Genomic DNA, 17,030 nt, shown 5'->3' with positions numbered 1-17,030 from the left:
TATTGAGGCACAACAAACATACAAAGCCTTTTTATGTTTGTAGTGAAAAAAATGTGTCCTGTTTATTAATTATCCAATTAAGACGCCCTTCAGATGGTTTATGTAATATAAGAGTTAGCCTTTTTTTAAGCGAGGATGAAAGTATTTGTATTCATAAGACATGAATTTATCTAAATTCAACAAGTATAAATATATTCAAATATGCAAAATTCTCCTTTGTAAAAGACACTATTAATTAGCATCTGATAGCACTTGCCAGTACGCACCTCTTATAATATTCCTCTTGAATCTACTGTACATGTAAGCATTGCTTTGTTTATGTGGAGGCTTTCAGCTCTTGGGTTTTAACAGGGTACACCATAAAGAGCATTCTTGTTATTGTCTTTCCTTCAGGAGCTGATGACTGAGCTAATTCGCTTTAGTTTTCAATGCACTGGGGAACACATTGCCAAGCAATGATAAGCTTTGTAGGAAGAGTAGAGAGATGGAGGGGGAAGAAAAGCAATGGCATCTATCAGAATTTAAACCTCTTTGCTTGAAACTGTGTTCAAATAATAAAGCAAGCAGCATGTCTTTCCAAGAGACTAGGAATAATTTCTGGTTTCAGTGGGGGGTTCATGACTCTGTGTGTATGTGTAAAATATGTCTTGAGGGGATTGGTATAAAGTTAAACTGGGTGAAGTAGAAATATTTTACTCATCAGCTTTGCAGTCACAGAGTTTGCCTCGGCTAGAACAAAACTGCTGAAGCATTTAGAGAAAATTAACCCCCCATCCTGGCAGCCAGATGTGACTGGATTCTGATGAGTGCACACGAGTGGGCAGAGAAACCAAGAGACTGTGAAATTCCTGTCAGGCCCGTGTACTGCAGAATGGGCTATTGACTGCTTTCTCTATTCCCCTCCATCATTCTTCTTGAACACTGCCATTAATTTCCTCTCCTGCCTTACCAATTCCTTTTCTCTGCCTTCTCTCCCCCTAGCTCTCTTTGTTGCAGAAGAGGATGCACAAAGCTTTGGTGAAATACTTCAAACAACGCAGCCTCAACAGCAAGGCTGAACTGGACCGATGCCAGGCTCTCTCTCAAGAGACCAACCAGAAAATAAAAACAGCCCAGGTATTTGTACATATACATGTAAAACAGGGGGGAAAATTGCACATAGTGTAACTATTCATTTAAATGGCAAATCCCTTTATTCAACTTTTATCCCGGGCTAGGTGCTCTACCAGATGGTAGCGTATTCTTTTGCATACTACAGTAACTCCATGTTATGCTTGGTATTGTCTGAGCCTCTTCCGGCTCGTCAGTTGCCTTGTGTCTTCTTTGCCAGGCAAGGGCAGCCAGGCAAACCTCCACCAAAGCTTTGTGCCTCTCTGCTATGGTGGAGTGAAAGACGCCATTCTTACATTACAGTCTATACATTCACTCATGAGATCACAGACTGATGTGATGGATGATGTGTCTGCTAGAGTGCCTATGCAGTGACCCTGTGTCTGAGGCTAGCTCTGCCTCTCTAGATAACTCTATATACACAACACATTGTGCATGGTCACATTGTATTAACATTTGAGCCTGTTTCCTGTTTAGCTGGGGCATTTTTGACTTCACGACTATTTTCGAGTCAGTTCATTAGACCAAATGGAAGATATCTATGTTACAGCTTCTTCTTTGTAAGACGAATAACCTTCTGTCTGTCTTGCAGAAGAGTAGCAGCATATTCTGCAAGGTTGAGAAGTAAGGATCTTCAATTAGAGGATAATCGGTGTCTAATCTGTGCTGTGACGTGAGATGAGGTCAAAGCGGACAGAGGGACAGTGATGAATCTTTATCAAATGTCCTGTCCAGCTTTACCGCAGAGCCAGGCAGCATGCAACCATACTATGGATCACTTTCTCCCTTTTTACGTCTTCTTCACACTAACAGGAGGGCATCCCAAACCCCCAGCTAGCCATGTTTGTCAGTTGCAGCCTGTTGTTTTTGTGTAAAATTCCTTTTTTTGTTTTTGTTGGTCAATTTGTTGTTCACCAAATGTGATATGACTTTTATCAGATATGCTTGAGGCAAAATATGCTAAGATTTGATTAGAGGTTTTCCAGGGGAGTACCTGGTGCAAATACTATTAAGCGGCTTCCATCTCAATTCCTCCTCCTCTGCCTGCTGACATGTTTTTTTGATAGGTCTGGTCCAGACATTACAGGGAGCAGCCATGTCTCAACGGCCCAGCCTCAAAAGGCCCCAGCAGATCACAGCTCAAGGCAGGGAGGAGTGGGGCACAGGGGGAGGAGCTATCAGAGAGCTGCAGAGTGTGAAGGACAAAAGAGCTGGTGTATTCAAGCGCACCACACCGTCACCCGTCACAGCTCAGCACAGGGTCCATCAGAGCAGGCAGCATTCACTTTAAACTCATGAACAGTCCGACTCAGGGTCTATCCTCCAAAAAGTACACAGGGAGAAAAACCTCTATGAGTAAAAAAAGAAATTCTTTATGAGTTTATGAGCATCCATAAAAACACAATCTGCATGATTACCTCAATATTTCGACCTTGAATGTGATCCATGAAGAAACGCACTGACAGTATGCAGATAGTGAAAATGCACTGGATTTTTTGAGTAGGGACGAGTTAAACACAGAGGCTTCAAGACCCACAATTACATGAAGCACAGATTATCAATATCAGTTGCCAATGTATATAAAAGAAATGAAGAAATCAATTGAACTGATACCAGTTGTAACTGGAGTTAAACCAGGCTGAATCCTGATGAGGCCTGTACTAATCCATCATGTCCACTTAACCTCACAAGCAGAACACAGAGAGGTCAGGTTAGTGCTTTCACAGCTAAGGCGTGCTTGAATCAGAAACCAAATAGCAGTTTGCTCAAAAGTAGCTTGAGGGAAGGAAGGCCGGGGGAACCCTAGGGTGGGTGGGTGGTAGTGGGTGGGGGTGGATTGTGGGTGGGAGTGGGAGTGGGGTGCGGCGGGCTGTCATCCTGTTACACTCCTGCCAGAACTGGCAGTTCAGCTTTGTGTTCTGCGAGTTTACACTAGGGATGGCATAATTGACAATGGCTAACAGCGGAGAGCAGTGCAGAGCCTTGTTGAATGGCCAGTAATGATTGGAGCAGACGCCCACTGCCCCAGTCCCAGGGGACAGTAATCCAAGATCCTGTTTCTGATATAATTGTTAGTCAGAGAATTTCTGCATGGCTACGCCGGTTCAGATTCCCAAGCTGGTTGACAGTGCCAGGCAGTTTAATAGAAAAACTGGATGCTGAGGTTTTTAAAACAGAAGAGCACTGAACCTGGACGTGGTTCAACAGGAGCCTCTTTTTCTCCTTCCCTACAAAAATAAGAACAAGATGGTACCTTTATTCTCACTATTGTGGGATGCACACAGAGCGAGGACTTTATGTTATTGCCTTTTTGAAAAATAACAGCATTTTCTTAATTAGTCTCTTTTCTTTTCTGGTTGCCCCTTATTCAAACAGGAGGGGTTGTCAGAGGAAATTCAGCTCATCTCTGCGTTCCTGCAATCCTTGACAGATGACTCTACTACCACTGATGATGCTGGGGTGAACAAACAAGCCAGTCCAGATGCCGCTGGATCGAATGAGTAGATGCCTTCAGTTCAAATAGCAGTGTAATTGGACATTCACCTGTACCAGACAACTTACTTACCCTAGCACGCTTCACTATTCCCCCCTCTTTACTTGCAGCAAATCCATAACAATGAAACAGGTGACTTTCATGCTGCTGTCAGGACTGATCTAATTTTAGCTGGGTGAATGATTGCAATTGGCTTTGCCTCATCAGATAATTAATCTATGTCACCATTAATTGGAAAAGAGAATAATTACAGGCAGTGTTGACAGAAATTCTACGCTTCTCCAGATTCCAAGATCTAATTACAACTAGTGAAACCCCGTGACCTTAACTAGCACTTAGTACACCTTGCCCACCTTGACCATGCCCATGTGAAGACCACTGTCTCCGGAAAGCCCCTGTTTTTGTAATCGCGCCGCGCACTCCTCCACTCTCTCTGCTCTCCTTACTCTCTGAAAGCTGTCTCCCTCAATCACTTTTCAATATTCAATCTTAATTTTGTGGAAGTTTAGCATTTTCAATGAGCTGGAGATGAATGATTAATGAATAAATTTAAATGCTTCATTTTGTCCATGGATCATTAGTTAAGTCCTTTGTGGGAAGGACCTGAGAAAGGAGTGAAAATTATTGAGACATTAGCCTGAAGCAATCCAGGGGTAAATAGTGTGCACAAAAGGATGTTGTGTGTGCACTATCCACTGGCTTTTCTAAAGAACCCTGGGGAAACACTGTTTTCAATTTGGAATCTTAACTGAATCACATTTAGTACTTGTAGAAAATTGATTTTTGTTTCATCATGTTTCAACAATGTCATACTAATAGTAGGCAACAGTAATGTCTGCTCCATATAGACTTTAAAAGTTAAGTAAAATATTTTTCTGGATAAACAATACTTAATAATATTTACATTCTCTTAAAAAAAATACAAATCTGTTATTAATCATGGCATTAGTTTTTGAAAGAGTTCAAGTGCTGTTTTTTTTTTTCCCACCAATTTTTGTGTGGTCTAGGTTGGTGCTTTTATACTGCTCCTTAGCAATATGTGTGTCCCTCTCCTGTCTGTGTCTGGTTGATAGAGATGCTGTTGTTTTGTTGATACGCCGGATGCCTCTCATACTAGTGGAGACAGAAGGGGGCAGTATGGACACAACAACCTTAGAGAGATATAATTGACTGCAACATGGTCCAGTTTAGTATCTTAACATGGTCGTAGCATTTCATCTCAAATTAAGTATCTTCATTATTAAGTCAATTGGAATATACATACAAAATGTAATTTTGGTTTAAAAAAAAGAAATATTAGAACTTTTATGGTGTCCTTTATCTGCAAAGTGAATAAAGTTTTCTTCTATAGCTTTGCACTTATATATGCCATGTAATATTGTACAGTGACACACACAAACACACACACATACACATACACAAACACACACACACACACACATAAACGTGATACCTCATATTGACTACTCACAAAACCGTGATGCCACTAGAGCTCCAAAAGCACCTTGAAGAGAAAAATGTTCAGTCTGTCTGATATTCCTTACAGGCTATATGGTAATATCTCAAAAGAAAGTCCCTCCCTAACACATTTATCTGCTCTCCTTGCATCTAATCAATCCCCTAAATAAATGAAAAAGAGCCACAACTAGATGTCATCACATTTATCTGCACACGTGCCTCAAAGTGGACACACCTAAATGCTGCTACTCTAAAGAGGGTGGATTGTGGAAATACTGATGGGGACTACTTGACAGCTGAGATTTATTTTCTTTCACATTACACACGTTTCAGTATGTTGAGGATGGGATATACAGCACAAGCCTTACTATGTTGTTGTAGTCTGTGATATATCAAAGCTGGTTTAGAAGATTTTTTTGTGTAATTTTGTGTAAAGGCATATTTTGCAAGAGACATGTTGGGGAAAATCTGATTTACAAGCAGCATGATTCTCAGTTTCAGCCTGGCGCCATCATGCAGACGATGGGCCCGTTTCGTTTGGATTCACTTCAGTGATCATTTTTGATCGTTGATGTGAAGCCAAGTGAATCAGAGCATCATTCAGACTTCTCAAGCTAACTAAAATTCTGTTGCGAGATCTTTTTAAAACCAGGAAAATGGAGGTGTCCACTCAAACCGTCCTGTCTTTGTTCATGGGCAAGTGGAGAGTTGAGCCATGGAGCTGATGGAGCCAAAGAAAGAATGTGAGTGGAGAGAGGTGCCACTGTGTCTAAAATATCAATGAGGGAGATGCTGCCAAGTTTTGGAGCACACAAGAGGGAAAAGGTCCTCTGTTAATATAGAAGGGACCACGCTGTTCTGCATTGCTACATACGGTAACTGTTAATATCTTTTATCTTATGGAGATAATATATAAATATATAGATATAAAATATAAAATAAATATTTTTAAACATTCCCTACAGTATTTATGCACTACACTAGGTTATTAGGGAGTGTATTCCTTTAAAGTTGAGCTACAGCATCTGTCATTCAGTCATACTGTGCAGCTGAACAATACACTGGAACTGTGTGTTTGCCCAGGTGAGTCTTTAATGTGGAACTCCACAGAAAACATGCCAAACAAATTCATCAGTATAACAATACATGTTCCTTGTGTTTCCACACTCATTTGATTTCAAAGATATTTATCTTAACAGGATAATAATTTGTGAAAGTCTCTGACATTTGTGGCTAGCTAGCATGATAATAAATCCATGGCTTGGAACATTTTTTAGTTAATTAGAGTCAATCAATCCAAACTTTGCTCACTTACCGGTGTGAGTATAATGAGCAGAAATCAGCATGGTGATTGGAAAACACAAATTACAGCTGTTAAAGAGAAACTCATCCACTTTTCTTCTGTTGATGCCAATGCCTGCTGCGAGGATTTAAAATTAGCATGGCATTCCTTTAATGGATGTTGGGGGAATGTGCTCCTCTATAATTAAAAAACCTGTTAATATCCTCACAGGCTAAAATAAGAGGGGTTGGTATGATTACATGACAACTCTTTAAAAGGATATTGGTCAGTTGACTGTTAAACCACAAATTCTGTCTGTATTTATTTTTGTTTTGTCATGAGACTAATGTTTGTTTCTATTTAAAAATATACACCTAAATAAACTAACACCGCTTACATTCAGTATATGCTACTTGTATGATATATTAGTAATGTTATTTCCCTGTTTATCTGTGTTATGAGGAAATGAAGTAACACTACATAATGGTGTGTGACCATACCAGTGAGGTCATCAGCACTGCTGCCTCAGTAAGATCATGTGGCATATTAATGAACTTCCCTAATATATATAGGGCAGTCTTTGCTTCTAAAGCCTGCATATATCTCTATGGTCAGGACTACATTCATATTATTCTTGACATATTCCATGCACCTTAAAGTCATGGTGTAATGATGTGAATAATAACCTGGTGATGTTAACAGAACCCTACAATAGGGCCTTTATCTGATCTAGGCTGCCAGACAGTAGTATGACATGACCCAGCTGCTAGTGGCCGCGATGTATATGACCTCACTGCTGGATGTAATTTCCTCTCAAGAGCTCTTGGAAAGGGAGAGCTTATGTTGTTGAGCTCATGTCGTCGGGGCTGGTAACAGCAGCTTGCCATTGTATTAATTATTGTCAGGGAATCCAAGGGGTGTAGATAATACAGAATGCACTGGTTGGTCCCATTTGTTTCACTTGTCAGTGGAGTGAATAATTGGGAGTGCTGACCATATTAGACACAGAGAATTTCTAAAAGATACGACTCAAACAGTTGCAACACAAAAGTATGGCTTGGAAATTAAAAAGCTTAATGTCTGAGAATTTCAAATCAGTATGGAATAATTTGCTGGCTTCCCATTGCCAAAGGAATTTACTGAAGTTTAACTCTGACGACATTAATTCTGATTCACAGTGAAACATACAGTGTAGGATATAAATTACAGAAACTGTGTAGAGATTATACATAGTCCTTCAACAACATATTCTTATTTCTAAATATAAAACTTAAAACTGCACTATATTTGCTTTTCAGATATGTGTCAGATATATTACACCCCAACTTCATTCTTTTAAGTCTTGAGAACATTGATACAGTTTTAGTAAAAGGGGGTTGCTAATACAATGGGGCTCATCTTGCAATTCTCTCAAGGAATAACTATCAGTCCTGCTACAGCAGCTTCAGCGTCCCTAGGTGACCGCGCCACTGAGCCCGTGCTCGCTCCATCGCACCCCACTCCACGCCTGCTGCCACCCTGAAGGTAGATGCATCACGCTGGGGAGACTGCGCAACAGCAGCCCCCTCTCCCTCCAGCACCCCCAAACCTCCTCCACGGCACAGTGGCCTCCTGCGGCCCCTACACATCTCCTGGTCCCCGCTACAGCCCCGGTCCCAACAGCCCAGACTCTCCCTCAGGTGAGTCTCCATACCACCTCCATGTCTCCTCCCACCTGAACTGCACAACTGGTATCCTTTTGTCATTTGAGAATGCCGCACACACACTCACACACACACACACGCTCCTGTGCTCACTCTGGAGGGGACACCGCCTGTTCCTTTCTGCTCACCTCCCGGCTGCTGGCTGACTCTCTGAGCCGTGTCTGTGGTGGCTACGCCATGTGTGGGGATCTAGGGGTTTAAAACAGCAGGCCTCCCATACTCCCTGAATGGCAAATATAAGTGCTTACAATTTATTACACAGTGGACGTTTTATGAATCATCTCTGACTAAGTTTGATCTGAGATGACAAGCATGCGCTAATCAGTCCCAGCATAAAAATGTATGTAAAAAATATATTAAATCAAGTTAACAGGTGACTGCATCTGTGCAGATTTACAAATTCATCACATTAAACCAAAGCTGCTATTAGAAATGTTGCACTTTACCTGACCCTTTCACTTTCTCCTCACCTACATAAATTAAACCTGTGCTGCAAGTTCACTCATTTGTTCCTCTCGGGAGATGATAAACTGGTACAAACATTGCTACAGACGGTTTAAAGTAGCAGTTTACTGGGACTCTGGAACAGGAAGTCCCAATCAAAGCGCCATGGAATACTGTATAGTGACTGTTTACATATCCAAAGCAGTCATATTACATTACAGTATCATTTCTCACATAACTGTGAACTCTAAGATCATATTAAAAAACAGGGGGACAGATGTTGAATCAAAGTAGCCCTGCTGTTAAAACATACAGTTAACTGGAATTGAGGGGGGGTGCCTTTAATTTAAGTGTAACTGCTGAAAGCTTTATAATTTTGTATTTACTATAACCTACAGTTTGCATTAATTTTGTTTCACTTAAGTCTCATTTAAGAGGCTCCCTGCAGCATTTTCTCTTTTCTCCCTTTCAATATATATTTTTTTTTTATCAGAAAAGGGCTTTAAACTACATCACTTTTACTAAAATACAAATTACAACTTTCACTTTATAGGTTGCTATACCACACCACACTTAGTTAACAAAATATTTTACAAACAAGATGATATCACCCTCTCCATGATATTAATATGATATGTTCTCTGATCTGTAAACAGCTGGTTATCTTGCTTTTCCACGATAAGAGAAACTGCTGAGGATTTACGCTTGGTGAGCACATTTGGGCTGAATCTTTCACACGTCACAAATTGCAGATGGGAAGCAGTGATCTTGAACAGCCGATCACATTTCCGTGACCATCTGACACCTTCCATTTAGGAAAATAATACTTTCTATCTTAGCATACCCCTCTGCAGCAGCCAGCAAAAGGAATTATGCCTGGTAGACTTTGCTATTCACAACTTTGGAGCTTCTCCTTTTGTTTTGTTTCATTGCACTGATTAGATTAAATGCTCACTCTTTAATCAGTTTTTCAAGGCCACAATAACGTCTGCAGTTTCTGTTGTTTACTTTTATTTTTATGTATTGTTATATGCATAAAATTGCAGTGTTATATATGATGAGAAAATGTGCTGTGATGTAAGCATTACACAAAAGTCGTGCAGTAGCTTAGGTAAAATGAGGAGCTTATCATACTACTGCACTGTATGGAGCAGATGGTCAGTGACTGGGATCTTTGTGTACCTTCTTTTTTTTTTAGCAGTTATCTCCTTGAAAATTAATATTATGAGTGAACTACAGTATTTAAATCCCGTGTAACTGTTGTTATTTACTGTAATATCTTCCCCTCGTGTGTTCTCAGTATAATGAGAAAAAGATGTAAAGACTTTTTACCCATAGAGGTAGATATGGTATCTGAGTAATATGACAGATAAATATGAGTCGGGTTAACTGGTACAGAGAGTTGTAAATCACTGTAGTGTGATTCTTTGTCTCAAAGGGTTTAATTAGTCTAGAAATTCTTCTCTTATCTGATGACCCCCCCCCCCCCCCCCCTGCACACTGCAACAACTTACAACCATAAACGCCCTGCAATCTGAAGACCAGTGGCCTCAGGAGACTGAGTTGCTACAAAGAGCTGAAAGAGTTGGAAACGGTCATTTTATTGCGTTAGAATAGCTCGCTCGAGACTTGGGTAATGTAGTGCTAACTGGGAGCAAGTAACGATAACAGTATGTGACTCCGAAGTGAAAATAAAGCGAACTACTATAATGCACTGCAGTGACAAGCGCTTTGAAAATGAGGCAACACAATAATAACAGTAAACAAAAATACAAACGGCTTTCTTAGTGGTTTCAAACCACTAATTAATACCACAGTATTATAGTTTTCCTTCAGTGATGATAATTATTTGAGTTGCAGTGCACAATCTAATCAGTCATCTCCCACAGTTCATGTAGAATGAATTTGTTCAGTATAACTACAAGTGGAGGATACGCATGCTTGTCAAACACTCAAACATCAAACAATGTCCTGGTTCCATCTATTATAAATGCTACCTATATGTGGCCTGTTATTGCTTCAACTGTAGCATTGTGTTGCTCTATTTCATAGTACATGAACAAACCCATTTATCCTTATCTGTCATTTCATAACTTGTGAGGTATCTGTCACTTCTGGTCCCACGGGAGTCCTGCATGTAAGTTTTATTTATTTTTTTTTACTCTAATTGAGCTCTTTACTTAATTGACAGTTCTATTCTGTCCTAATAAGTCATATCTAACTGTGTTTGATTGAATTTCCAAGTATGTTGTTTTTCTTTGTTTTGAAGCTGCAACTATCTGCTTGTCCACCCACAGTGATCAGGATAACATGATTATTCATGTACAGGGTCCTAGGACGGATACAATCCTAATTCAGATAATGAAAGTAGGTGTCTTTGTATCCAATTTTTCAACTGTACAGAAGTGAGGGGAGTTTGTGTACTAACGTTAAAGTAAACGATGTGGTATGTCAGCAACCAGACTTATAATGCAGGACTGAAACTACCAAGTGGCTCACAGCTTTGGCTGTCTGTGACACAGTGCTTGATGTGATCCATAAGGTCAGGTGGACAGTCACACCAGGCAACGAGGAATCTCTTTTTCACCATGTCTTGTGAACTTTGCAGGGGTTTTGGAGGAGAAAGTGTGGAATCTAAATATACAACGAGGACTTTCACACAGAACACGCTGCTGTGCACCTATTGGATGTTGTATTAGGTTTCAGCCCTTTGTGTTTCCAGGCCTGCAGCTATAGGCCTCCAGGTTGTGAGACAATGAACTGATCAGACAAGATATTAGCACATGATAACACTGTATATTGTGTTACACTTTATTTTCATGCGTGTTGTTCATAACTTTACGTCACTTTGGTCATGTTTTGTGTTTAATAGTGTTCGTGGCCCGATTCTTTTTCTCACATGTGAAATGAAAAAGGAGGTTTCAGATGCTTTAATTCAACATTATGAACATAACGAGGACACTGTGGTGTGTGTGTTATTTGTGATACAGATGCAAAACTTGAGTTTGTGTAGAGCACCTTCTTTTGAAGGACTAGCAGGAGCAGAATGAGATGAGGGGTTATTTTGGCGATGGAGATTAAGGCAGGGGCTTTTTGTCATTTGTGCGAGACAAGCCATTCATCCATCCAGTTCACAGCCAAAAAAAGGCTGGTCCCAGAAATTAGCAGTTTCAGCTCAGCAGCAAAGTCGTCGGGCTGTGAAGGCAGAGAGAAATTGACTAATTAGCAATGCGCACTAAAACTTGACGGTTCTCTCTATAACAGCGAGGGAAAGACTCGGTTTTTCTCCCCCTTTCTCTTTTCTTTCTTCCATAGATGTTTGAAATCGCAGTCATTTACGCTCGACAGTTTTTACAATAGCCTTGAGCCATAATTTTGCGAGTCTCTCCAGCATCCATACCCCTGCATGGTCTCTCTCCACCGGCCATGCACGACCGTTTCTCTCCCCAACCGTGGATTTCCTATTACTCTCGTTACGACTCACTGAGCCCCAGGCCCAAGGATAATGATGTGTTGTTTCTTGGTAGCATAATTTGTCACACGTATATTTCTTCTTCTTCTTCTCTTGCAGAAAGCACAGCTCCCTCTCACACACTCACACACTTCTTGTTAATTCAGAAGAACAAATGATCAACGTCAACAAATAACCTGAAATAGTGACTTTATGAGTTGGAATCAATGGTTATTTTGAGACACCACCGACCATAGACTTTAAAGGAGAGGACATTTCTTAAAAGGAGAACAAAGGAAAAACAATTCAAGTGAGATTATTGGGAACCTGAAGCTTACTTTCTTTTTTTTTTTGGTCAAGAGCTGAAGTCAGGTAAGTTTGGCTCCTTCTCAGGCTCAAGCTGCTCACATCATTTAGTTGTGACAGGCGCTTTTAGTGAATCTGGCGACAACGTTACCGCACGCTTGTGTCAAGTTTGCACACATTACGCACATAGAAATAGCCTTTTTTTTCTTCTCCTGTCTAGGAAAACATTAGCGATGCACATTGCATTTAACTTTGCCGAAAGCTGCATTTCAGTGAACATTTTTCGATACTCACGTCCGCGTAACTCGGGTAGACTGGGGAAAAAAAAGCGAAACGCACCCATACTGCTTTGCTGACGGGCTCGGAGACAAAACTAATTGCTTTTGTGTGACTCCGTAAATCTGTGCGATGTGTAATGTCCTCATTTTGTGTGTCGTGGGGGGGTGGTGGTGGGGGTGTGCAGCAAGATAGGAGAAGGGATAAGTGTTGGCTGAATGCTGCATGTTATCCGTCCACCGTGGCGGCGGTCTCTGTTTTTCCTGATCCGACAACTTCAGCCGCGTTACCGAGGTGGTGGTGGAGGGGGGGAAGCGCTGCAGCATCTCCGTATCCTCGGTTTGTTTTGACAGCGCCCTTCAAAACCTCAGCCTCCATTTAAATCATCTTGTTCCTCGGTTGAGAATGAATGAGAGCGGCGCGCTGTGGGAACTACTGCGTTTTTGTTTGTTGCTTTACGACCAGAGCTCAAAGTTGAAAGCGACTGAAGCCGTACTGGATGTAGATCCTCGCCGGCTGGCATGGCACCGTGGTTATTCCCCGCTGGACGGACGGGCGATCTGTTCAATAACTTATTCCAGAAATCGTTTCCTATTGTAATAGTTGACTGATAGCGTCTATAAGAGCTACGTGTGTTGTGCAAATAAATGACCTGAGGTAAATGGCTTGCATGGTTTATTTGTTGCCTAGGTGGCGTTCACAGTCAGGAAGTCATGTCCAGATCGGGTGATAGAACATCCACCTTTGACCCAACACACAGTGACACCCTGCTGCATGGGCTCAATCTCTTGTGGAGGAAACAGCTTTTCTGTGATGTGACTCTCACTGCCCAGGGACAGCAGTTCCACTGCCACAAAGCTGTGCTGGCATCCTGCTCCCAGTATTTCAGATCTCTCTTCTCCTCCCATAATGTAATCAACAATGAGGGGAGCAAAGGGGACCAGGGCAGCAGTGGGACCCCCTCATCCTCTCCTGATGACAAGCTGGTGACCCCCAGTGCCAGGCCCATCAATAACCTGGTACTCCAGGGCTGTTCCTCCATTGGACTGCGATTAGTGCTGGAGTACCTCTACACTGCCAACGTGACTCTTTCCCTGGACACGGTGGAAGAGGTGCTGTCAGTCAGCAAGATCCTCAACATCCCCCAGATTACTAAACTCAGTGTGCAGTTTCTCAACGACCAGATCTCTGTGCAGAACTACAAGCAGATCTGCAAGATTGCTGCACTCCATGGACTGGATGAGACCAAGAAGCTGGCCAACAAGTACCTGGTGGAGGATGTTCTCTTGCTGAACTTTGAGGAGATGTGTGCCATGCTAGATGCTCTGCCACCCCCAGTGGAGTCAGAGCTGGCTCTCTTCCAGATGTCAGTTCTCTGGCTGGAGCATGACCGGGAGACTCGCATGCACTATGCGCCAGACCTTATGAAGAGGCTGCGCTTCGCCCTTATACCTGCCCCAGAGCTGGTGGAGAGGGTGCAGTCTGTTGACTTCATGAGGAGTGACCCTGTGTGCCAGAAACTACTCCTGGATGCCATGAACTACCACCTGATGCCCTTCAGGCAGCACTGCAGGCAGACCACAGCCAGCAGGTGAGGAATAAGACAAACAGAAACACAGACACAAGTTTATACACACAAACACACAAACACACACACACACACACACACAGCAATGAGAGTAGACGGAAGGTGATTAAATGCCTCCCACTTGTTAAATTTGAACAAATTGCAGACACAAGTATTGCCCACTCACTCAAGTATTGGTCCCACTGTGTGTAGAGTCTAAACCATGTACTGTAGGTGGTCAGTCAGAGGTGTGAGGTTTGAGGCCCAGTTAATGAGGATGTGGGGGGTTTCCTATAAAAGAATGCCAGCTGTCAAGGGGGTTGAGCTACTCTATGCTACACTGTATCCATAATTACAAGCTTACCTTATGTTTTAGTAAAGAAAAAACAACTCTTTATTTCCTCACACATCTGTGTAATTGCTCTCTAATCAGTGTAGACAAGATGTAGCAAAGTAGCTAAAGGTTATGCATTTGATTTGTGGGAAGTCTCATGAATACAATTTGAAATGCTATAATTAAATTGTTACCAGAATTACATAGAAATTACTCAACAATTTTGATGTAACTACAATGATACCATGGTGCTGATATCACATAAGCAGAAATATAACAGGGTCAAAGGGAATTTAGAGCATTGGAGTGTGTATTATATTTGAGATTTATTAAGGGACAATCGGGCAGTGCTTCTTATTCAGGTTAGATGCATGTGTCTCACTCACACACAAAAATAGGCCAAGCAGCATGGTTTACCTCCATGTTTGTCCTGATCAGCACTTTAAGGGGCTGGCAAGTGGACAGGCGTTATCAGTAAGTTGACTGATTTTCGGTGCTGTTGTCAGATTTTGTTTGTAGAGCTGACTGTAGCTAGATGGTCAAGGCTGAAAATGTTTTGAGCAGTGATGACAGCAGTATTTAAATATTTCACTTGCTGTGTATGCATGTGAGCAGAGGAAAATAAAGCTGAGGCATTAGAGAATTGAAACTTGAAAATCAAATTTTGCACAATAAATCTAGAAGTAGAATCATCTTACATGTAGCTATTCCTACATTATCCCAATAACATATCTATTCCCACATATGGACCTAAATGAGCAAGGAATCAGGAATCGTCATAATTAGTTTCACATGCCGCTGTTTCTCTCCTCTCAATTAATCACTATTATCTATGTCCAGGGGCTCATTTGCATATGAATAACCCCAAAACACTTCCGAGTGGGCCGGTAGCAGGGAGAATGTACCGAGACAATGGTGATTTACCCAAGCATAAAAAAGTAAAATAAGAAAAAGGGAAAAAAGGTGAACGTGTCTGAGTATAAAGGCCAGCTACGCTTAATCTTTTTGCTGTATATTGTGATTAATTGGTAGATTTGTGTTAAAATCCATTAGGAGCCAGATAATGGTCATTAATGTGGAGTAAAGTGTGCAGCTTTGAGTTTATATATCATATACAAACAGCAGGAAATATCTCACAACTGGCTCAGGGATGTCACATGAATCACTGTAGCCAATGAAATGGAGACATTGTATAGGCAGGTTTATATACCCAATTGCGCTTTTAGCCTCCAGCATGGCACCCTGCAGGATCATCCTCGCTTCACAGCTAATTGAAAAGATATCTTTAGAGTACAATAACCGTTCAATAACACATCAAAAGGATAAGTGCGCTGTTGAGCAATTTTATGTTAATTATAATAAACGTGGCCACACATTGCCTGATTAGTAGTCTCAACTTAAGTAGTTGCACTTGGACAAGGAGCAGTTATTAATTTAAGCATCCATTTATGCTTATTTCATTCACTGATTAATTCATTCACACACACACTGAGCATTTGAAAAGTGAAACATCAAAATACACTAGGCAAAGCACTGTTGATACTAATAAAGGAATTAAAGGTATCCAGGTGCAGGCTGTGCTTTGGATGTTTTATTTCATGGCTTAATACCTGTTTTGTTCTCTGTTTCCTAACACTTGTCCACACACCCTCACTTTTGACATTACAGAATCCGTTCCAATAAGAGAATGCTGTTACTGGTGGGTGGTTTGCCTCCTGGACCTGATCGTCTCCCCAGCAATTTGGTCCAGTACTATGACGACGAGAAAAAGACATGGAAGATCCTCACAAGTGAGTTGGAAAGGCTTTGCTGCCTTTTTTTTTTTTTTTTTTACCTGGGGCATCTTGTGTTCGCGGCTTTTATGATGAGAAATAGTTGTTCCTATGGATGACTTTAACACAGGTTAATTTCCACGGAAAATGAGGGGAAGGAGTTCCCTAAATCCTTCAGGTAATAATGTATCACTATCACTTTTAATATAAGTTTTTAATCAGAGCGTGACTTCACAGCACTGTGGAGCTTCATGCCCGGTTTCCCTTGTTTTTACTGAAATATGCTGGCAGGATGCATGATGAGATTTACTTGAATGTAATGATCTATTGTGGCAGAGATAGAACAATAATGAATGACATCTTTCCACCATAGCATTTCAATATAGCATAATTATTCACTCGCAATGATCAATACATAAGATTGAATTGCCCCATACATACTGATACTCGGCATGGAATTATTGATTTCAAGTTTATATAAGATAAAGCAAAAGCCAACAGATAAGGTCAGGAGGACGCCAGGTGTAATGTGTACACAAACAGTCAAAATAGATAATGATTTTAATTAACTAAACAAAAATAACACAAGATAAAAGCAATGAATACAAGTAATAAAAGAAAATAACGATGTATCTCACAACCTGTAGGGATTTATACCTGGATGAAGTTTACAATATTGATTTTATGATGTCATTTTGAAAGCAAGTTGTCATAATTTCACCAAAAAATATTCTATACAAAAAAAAAAAGTAGTGTCTATAGAGAACATGTCTGAAGCCCTTGTGAATTTACAAACACATCCCTATAGCACTCACCTTTGTAAAGTGTACCAT

The 17,030-nt window shown here is 41.0% G+C and overlaps 2 protein-coding genes across 3 annotated transcripts in view; both read left to right on the top strand.

Annotated features, from left to right (window-relative positions):
- Positions 1 to 12,247, top strand: part of LOC139628916 (coiled-coil domain-containing protein 178) — a 26,924-nt gene extending 14,677 nt beyond the window's left edge. For both annotated transcript variants that reach the window (XM_071491103.1, XM_071491104.1), the window contains exons 19-20: positions 982 to 1,116; positions 3,487 to 12,247. In XM_071491103.1, the coding sequence (XP_071347204.1) occupies positions 982 to 1,116; positions 3,487 to 3,615 (264 nt within the window). In that variant the 3' untranslated portion in view covers positions 3,616 to 12,247. The remainder of the gene's footprint in view (positions 1 to 981; positions 1,117 to 3,486) is intronic.
- Positions 12,173 to 17,030, top strand: part of klhl14 (kelch-like family member 14) — a 15,014-nt gene continuing 10,156 nt past the window's right edge. Inside the window, exons 1-3 of the mRNA XM_071491105.1 lie at positions 12,173 to 12,314; positions 13,215 to 14,115; positions 16,094 to 16,215. Coding sequence (XP_071347206.1) covers positions 13,238 to 14,115; positions 16,094 to 16,215 — 1,000 coding nt within the window. The 5' untranslated portion in view covers positions 12,173 to 12,314; positions 13,215 to 13,237. The remainder of the gene's footprint in view (positions 12,315 to 13,214; positions 14,116 to 16,093; positions 16,216 to 17,030) is intronic.

Source organism: Trachinotus anak, unplaced genomic scaffold (genome assembly GCF_046630095.1).
Source record: "Trachinotus anak isolate AG129_WGS33_773 ecotype Australia unplaced genomic scaffold, CSIRO_AGI_Tana_v1 ptg000012l, whole genome shotgun sequence".
Classification (NCBI taxonomy): Eukaryota; Metazoa; Chordata; class Actinopteri; order Carangiformes; family Carangidae; genus Trachinotus; species Trachinotus anak.
Note: the sequence above shows the minus strand (reverse complement) of the source record. Positions and strands in the feature narration are given on the sequence as shown.